Genomic DNA, 8,574 nt, shown 5'->3' on the forward strand with positions numbered 1-8,574 from the left:
CATTCCTGCATCGTAGCGATAAGATTTCGAGTTACTGCAAAATGGGATTACTTCTCAAATTTTTATAAATATTTTGAAGCCCAGACAATGCATGTGTTAAAATTGAAACATAAGTCTAAGTCCACAATCTTGCTTTAAAAGATCGTAAGCTTTAAAGTCGTAAGAAATTGACCAATCACAGTCGAATATGAAAGAAATAATCGACTGTGATTGATTAATTTCTTACGGCCTTACGGCATACGGTTTCTTAAAGCAAGGTTGTGTAACACTTACATCAATAGCGTTTTTTATTGGCAGAATTAGTGCGCACTCAGAGCACTTTAAAATAATTGTACAGAAATTGATATAAAAATGTATGTTTAATAAAAATATAGAAACAAATTAAATCGCGAAATATTCAATACATTTTATTGTGCTATTTGATAAAATACACATTGGGCATTTTATCAATTGAGATATCTCACTTTAACATTTAGATTAGAATAGTGTACAACAGCTTTAATGTGCACTGAGTGCGCACTAATTCTGCCAATGAAAAATGTTATAAAACATCATAAAAACGTCTTAAAAAACGTTTTGAATACACGTACTGTGTAGGCATTTTTTTGTCAAATTTAAGTCAAGTTTTTCAGATTGAAAAAGTTACTTTACTTTACAATATAAAAAATAAAAGAGCCCGAGAGACTGAAAGACTAAATCTTAATACGTTTTTCTTTGAATAGTAAATAAACATTTTTACTTACAGTAAATAAATATGTATCCAATGAAGGAAAAGATAGTTAAATTAAATTAATTGGTTCTTGTATCAAGCAAATGTATGTTTACATTTAATAAATATTTATTTTGAATTATACAAACAAATAATAATTAAAATTTAGTATTTTTTTAAAAGTATATAGCGGTGTTTTAATCTCTAAAGATTGTTTATAAATCACTAGCATCGTTTTATTTCAAAAAGTCGGTTAGTAAAAAGCCACTATTAGTATTAAACAAAAACTTAATAAAAAATTGATTATGAATATTGATTGAATATGAATATAATCGAATACGAATTGAATATGAATATGATTACATATTACGTAACAATTACAAGATGAGAAAGAAACTTTCCTCAATCATTTAATGTTTTATCCTGAAAACTGTTCCTTTCTGATGGGCATCCATTTAAACCGATGCATTAAAGATATTCTATTGATTCTTCTTAGATGCTTCAAGGATTCTGCAAGTAGAGATCATAAATTTTCACAAAATGAATTCCGTTGCAGACGTATCTGAGTATGCCGATATCGATTATATTCGCCCAGCGAGATTCCGTTCAACGCGAATTGGAATTGAAATTTGTCGCGCAACAAGTAGTTAACGTTTTGGCAATTATCGCGCCATGTCGAGTCTGATAAAGCGTCACGGGGTAAACACGAATGAAGTTTGATGGTAGAAGTTTCACATTAGAAGCTTTTTGCATCATCGAGTTCAGTATTACGCTTTGCGAAACTTTCGATCAGTTTGCATTATTTCCGGCGGTTGCTTTCGTTTGTGCTCGTGCCAAGTTGCTTGCGGTCATGCATAGAATCCTTTATTCTGAATATTTACTGGCAAAACTATTAACATAACATTTACTTGATAATTACATATAATAGCAATTTCGGTTTTAACAGCGAAATAATATATACAAATATGTACACGCTGAACGAAACGTGCTGCAATTAATCCTTTTGTGAATACATGAGTACATTGAATTTTAAATAGTAAACGTTTTTATATTTTTGTGTGAACTTTGTTATGATGCTTCAAATTCCCTTTAAACAATAAAGATCAGTTTCATACAGACTTTAAATTGTTTTCAGTTTTATATTTTTATTAAAAACATGAAACATACGGTATTGAAAAAGTGAAAAATTATGCATTGACAGAAAGATTAAATGAAAACCTCATCTATTACCTTTTTGACTACACAGATGTAAAAGCGAATTCAAAGCTGAATTTCCGATATCACGTAATATGTGTTATACATAAAATACCTACTTAATTACGTCCCAGCAAACACGAAGTGTTATGTTACATTACATGTAACGTGCCTATTAGTTGTAATTTCCCACTCGATAATATAATTGTAATATAACATTGAGTGGGAAATTACAATTAACAGGTATGTACATGTAACTTTGTGTTTGCTGGAATTGTCATGAACGTATCCAGAATTTCAGCCAGGAAAGGGTAAAAATTTATCTTCACACAAAACTTATTAAAATATGTAAATACGGTTTTCCAAAATTTTTATAAAATTTCGTACGAATAACTCACGTATTAGGCAATGAATGTTTAACTTTTCGTTGTAAAAATGATTTTCATAATTTTATTATTTCTCCTTAAAATTTAGGGAGGAGAGGGGGGGGGCAAGTACCATCTTCTTGTCCTCCTTGAAAAAACATCCATACATCTTGTGTTTATCAGTCAGTCTTGCGTTTATCAGTCAATTTTAGGTTAGATTTTGAGATTGATTTTACGTCAATTCTTTTCTTTTTCTTTTTTCGGAAACTGTCCTTGTAAAACAAACTGTAAAATACCTTGGTGCAGAAAGATTAATCAAAATTAATCACTAATATGATCAGATTCGTGAAAGCAATACGTTATGTTACAAGCGATCATGCTTGCCCTTTTTTTCATCACAAGTTCAAACTGTACGAACCCCGACTTGAAGGGTTAAGCACAATTTGTCATTCTGTTCCCCGATAAGATCGTAATCATGTTCCTATACCTCCGGGTGACGTGTATTGCATGCCCAGGCTAAACAGCTGCCTAATAACATCGATCATCGCGGACGTCGAAGAATCGGTTTGCGTCGCGAGCGCGGGGATTTATTCATCGTTCAGCGAAATCGGGCATCTGTCATGGAAATTCTCGACGAAAACGGCAAAGGGCATAAATGCCGTGAAAATTGTGGAGCGGCACGAATGCTCCGCCGGGGAATTCGACGTTCTTCTGTTGGAACTGGCTTACGACAGGTTGTTTAGCCTTCTTTGGATCAGCAGGGTGGAGTGTGAGGTGGCCTCGTATTTGCATAAATTTATTGGAAATGTAGAACAACGTGCGGGGACTACGTCGTCCGTGTAAAGTATGCGATTTGCAGCCGTCACGCGAGAGGCAAAAGGCATCGCAGTCTGGCAGATTGTTCCGTGTAAACAAGTATTGACAAATTGAAAATTTTGTCTTTCAAGCAAAACCAGACCCGAAAAGAATCCTTATCCTTTTTCAGCGATTTTGCAGATATTACTAATATCACATGCTGAATTGAAAATTTTTATTTTGTTGTAAATTAAATCAATTTAGATATTCACGCACTGAAAAAAAGGTCTGGTAATAGCTATTAAATGTATGATGAAATAATGCCAATTAAATGTTGTGAACGCTCAGATACATTTCCACTCGAGTATACAACAATTAATATAATATAATATTATACATTTATTATACTCAATCAAATATTATATATTTACACTAAGAAGCTCTTTATATCTTTACACAAAATATAAGCATGAATTTTACTTTTTTTTTCAAACCGAGACTTTCAAAACTTTTAGTCAAAAATTTTTCAAAAGTTTTTAAAGTATATATATGATTATGGGGTAGAAGCAATTAATGAAAAATTTAGAACTTTCCATTCATAAATAACGCTTTGTATTTCAAAATGGCTAAGACACTTCATGTTTAACAGAACTTAACCGTATTGACGTGAATTAATATGTGATATAAATATTTCTATCGGATTTCCATCCGCAAGATCCATTTATCTGCATGCCCTTTGCTTGAATTCATTGACAAATATCCTTTTGCGGCAGATTCCTTTGAAGCGTGCTACTATGGCGGAGAAAGACTAAACCCCGTTTGTCACGCGATATAACTTGTATGAAAGCGCTTGGGAACTCCTCCCGCAACCATTTCGCAAAACTTGCAAACAGGTTACGTCGATGGATGAAAGTCATGATACTTGTATCCGATGGAAAGTACGACGGAAGATGTACGGGAAGTCCCGGAACTGTCACCGTTTTCTTTCATCATGGAATGCCTTTGCAATCTGAAATCGAGTTTCGCTCAACGACGCTCCGATCGAATGGCAGCTTTTTCCACGGCTTTTGCTCCGCAATTCTCAAAACTAATCCTTGATCGACTAAAAGACTTAGCGGAAACGCGCCATTGGATTTGCAACAGAAGAGATACCATCGATAGAAATACCTCGGCTCGCGACGATATTTAAATTATTCGTTTGCTAAAAGATTGCGATAGCAAACAAAAATCTACTACAAAAATCTACAGGTCTCTTGAAGTTTATTTATTTAAAAGCTAACCGTTATGTCGCGAGAGTGCAGCGAGTGATCCGATTATATGTATACTGATTGACTTTGGTAGCTCGTCTAAACTATGCTATGTCGATAACATTGATCTAAGCACGAGTCAAATTTCCGGACACATCCGCGAGTATATCGGAAAGTTACTTGACTGTACTCCTAACTGAACTCGCGTCGTAGCGATATCGATTTCGAATTTTAGGCAAACATTGTCTTACAGCTGGTGAACTCGGAGTCTATCGTCGACAAACGAGAAGAGACGATAGATGAACAAACTTAAACGGAACTTCACGATGAAATGCGATAGATTATGGGACTAGGGTATATCTAAATTTTATTTATAAGGATGCACAACCAAGGGTTTCCTTCCGATTTTATACCCGATTTTGTATCCGATAAGCTTTGAACATGTTAAAATATACATAGAAATAAAATGTACGTATTTTTTATAAGTGCTCCATTATATGTTAGATTTAAAAAATGTTTCCAGTAAAAATTGAATTATTCCAACTGTACTTTACAATAATGATAACAAAATTAAAAATAAAAAGTTATTATTATTAATATTATAAAAAAATATTACAAAGTATTTTTGAAATTATTTAATTTTTAATAAAAATATTTTTTATACCTATAACGGTTTAGATGATATTCATTTAGAAGGAAATTGATTTTTTTCAAAAGAGGATTTCTCTCCCTTAATGTGCACTTAGAAAAAAATGTTTTTTATTTTTATCTATGTTTTAACATATTCTAAACTTATTAAAATCGGAAGGGGGCACGTGTGTGATTGTTTCCTTGATTAAATTAGACGCGTAACAATTTAAAATAAAAAAATAAGCGAGACCATTTGCTTTATTTTTTTAATAAAGTATAAAGGAGTTTACAAAATAACAATTAATAATAACCAAATAAACAAGGAAATAATTAAATAAATTTCTTTTTGGTTGTAAAACAATTAAGTAATAACGACTATGCGTTGTAATCTTTTGGAAAATGAGTGCTCTTTATTTTCCAAGTTTCATCTGTTTATAAATAGTGTAATTGCAGTGCAATATGCGACTGCACGTAAAAACGGATGGACTATGCAATAAATTTCAATGATAAATTTCTGACGGTAAAGAATTTTTAGATTGTACCCGGTTATCTTTGCTTTCCGAGCTGCTATATTTTTCTGGATGTAATGTAACGAACTTCAAAATAGTGTGAATGCACATTGTGCATATGATGCAAACTGTTTGAGAACGTTATTTTCTATTTTTTGAATTTTAGTCACATCATAATATTTGAAAATGGAAACAATAGAAAATTCTGAAAAGGATTTTAAAAAGAAATTCCTGAAAAAAATTCTCTCTTTCTTTTCTTTTCTATCTATTTGTCTATCTATTTGTCTGTTACCTATCTTATCAGATTTTTTAACCGTTTTATTCTCAACAATATTTCGAAACGTATGTTTTGGATCAACATGTTGAATAAATGAAAAAATGTATTGCAGCGTGTAATTGTAGCATGGAACACGCTACCGTAAATCGTAATAAACTTTAGTGATAAAACGAAGGGCGAGGAGAGGAGGCAAGGGAAATTTTCGAATTTCTTTTAGTCGGATTTGCGTGAAAACGTAAAAACAGAGCGTGTCCCGTGAACGCTTGCAATCGTACCACGAGTGATAAACGCGAATCGAACGTGGCGAGTCGAGAAGAATAAATTAATTTCCGTCAGATGGATAGGTATTAGTCGCGCGGTTGAATGCATCGGCCGCAATGCCGCGATGCTGATGATCCCTTTCACTGCGGGCACTCGAAAGACGATATTTACGAGAAAAGGTAATGGACCGTGATAAGTGGAAACGATCGGCGTGGATGCGCCATAAAAACTGCGATCTGGAAAAGCGCTACGATAGAATTACAAATTATTAGAATTACGAGCTGCTGGTAAGAGGACGGCGAGGGAGGGGAAAACGAAGCTTTTTCATTAAAAGCTAAAATATACATCGTGTACACTGAAATGAAAAGAGTAGAACTGGCGATCGGATACGCGGAATGCGTTTAATTATCGTAACACGGGAGTAAATGTAGTGGAATAAAAGCTGGCGATGTCGTAAAGCCGCGATCTTAATAGCGTCGATTCAATTTCACGTTAAATTATATTCTTGTGGGACGCGTCATTTATTGTATAGAGTATTGTATAGAGTATTGTATAGAGTAGGATTATCATGAGAATCTCAAAAAAACATTTTGATATTTCTTCCATACTGAAGAATAAAAAATCTTAGTCCTATTATTTAGTAGACTTGTTGGTGTTTTATATATGTTGGTATTGAAATTTATTATTTTTAATGCAAATATTGAAATGATGGGAGGTACTTTTATTACCCAGTGCTTACATTAATTTTTAAGTAGGATAATATCCATATGGATAATATGAGCACAAGAAATATTCTGAATGAAATTATGAAAGATCGTGTCATCGATTATGATGTGTGCAGTTCCTTTGACACCTTAAAAATGAAATTATCAGGTATTTATCGTACAATATAGATACTTATTCGTTTATTCATCCAAACCTACTCATAGTATGTACCCAAATATATACTTTATAATAAAAATAACTCTTTCTTAACTGTTAATGTTTAATTTTTTTCAATTGGAATTCTATATTATTACATTAAAATAATAATTAAAATAACCAAAATCAACTTGTCTTCCAATTTGCAAAGATTGTCATTAGACAATAAGAATCTTATTTTAGACCGTATCATGTGAGAACACAATCAATACTAGAAATTAAAAATGTCTATACCGGTCGAAGCTAGATCTCTGATGCTTGAAATAATTCAATGTGAATTATATATATAACATATATGTACTTATATATCATATTTTAGTTCTTCAAACTGCGCGCCGAATTGGTTTTCCGGACTTATAAACGCAATTAAATTACTGGAATAATATCACGAATTAAAATAAATTGGAAAGCAATTCTTAATAATTTTTTATGCACAATCGGGCATCATATTAGCAAGATGTTAATGTGCTGAAAAACTGTAAATAAATTTATTGCGAAAAATATTATCGGCCGGGAGTCGAACCCGGATCTCTTGCATTCCGTACGAGCATCCTAAGCCATTAGACTACCGAGGCAATTAGACATTGGTATTAGACTTATGAACCTGTTCATAATAGACTAAATAGATGATACATCCTATTAAAAAAAATTCATATCTAACAAACCAATAATGGTCTCGATCGGGAATTTGTAAGATTAGGACAGCTCAATATTATTTATTTTACGAATATTGACATGCAAAGAAGATATCCTATCTCAATGCAGATTAAGAATTTTATGAAATTTATGAAAAAACGTAAAAAATAAGAAATAATGATATATATATGCTTATTTAATTTGATAAATTTCCGAACACTGCAGATAATATGAGCATTCAGATTTTAGCAACGGATTATACCAGTAGATCAATTTACCAACTATTTAAACCACGCCGTTTTACATTCTTAATTTTTGAAATGTGAAAAAAAATCGTTGTGACACTTTCAAATAAATTAAAGCGAGGCGAAGGAATGTCACTTCAGTCGGGAGACAGACAGAAAGACGGAAAGCGTCAGGTAGAGAGCTTCTGTAAAGTGAAGATGCGCACAACTTTGCAAACTCTTCTTCAACAGACATGAAAGTGGCAAGTTTGCCCGATTAGCATCTGACGCTCTTTGATCTCCGTCGTACAGAACACTTATGCTATTGATTAATCAATGTCTGTGCCTCCCGCAGATCCGCTGTCGACACAGATTCCCGTGGTTCCTCATTTTAATACTTCCATCCTAAGCGCGCCAATTCCCGCACACCGAAACTTTCTATGTCGATCAAATTTCGAGTGGTTCGCGAACTTTATTGAAAACCACATGGACGAAGGGGATATCGATATCCATACCGCGAGAAAAACCTATACATAAAAATGTATTGTGATTGCAAGCATTAAATAAATTAAACAAAACAAAATAAATATTGTTTGCAGCTTCAAGCATAAATTCAACAGAAAAATTGTTATGAAAACCTCTGCGGTTGTTAGTGCACAAATAATATTTATTAACAAGGGAAAGGATTAGCATATACAGTATGCGCCAAAAAAATGCGACTCTCTTTTAATCACTATTATGTTTGCTGAGTGTGACATAGTAACGCAGTGATTGCAATTAAAGGAAATCATATCGAATAAATATTT

General features: G+C 32.9%; 1 protein-coding gene across 1 annotated transcript in view; it reads left to right on the plus strand.

Moving 5' to 3' along the window:
- LOC108721993 (uncharacterized) overlaps nt 1-8,574 on the plus strand; it is a 110,511-nt gene that overhangs the window by 63,978 nt on the left and 37,959 nt on the right. Inside the window, 1 exon segment of the mRNA XM_073512025.1 lies at nt 2,735-3,042. Coding sequence (XP_073368126.1) covers nt 2,735-3,042 — 308 coding nt within the window.

This window comes from Mycetomoellerius zeteki, unplaced genomic scaffold, assembly GCF_001594055.1.
Source record: "Mycetomoellerius zeteki isolate Tzet28-1 unplaced genomic scaffold, Tzet1.0 scaffold19, whole genome shotgun sequence".
In the NCBI taxonomy this organism is placed as follows: Eukaryota; Metazoa; Arthropoda; class Insecta; order Hymenoptera; family Formicidae; genus Mycetomoellerius; species Mycetomoellerius zeteki.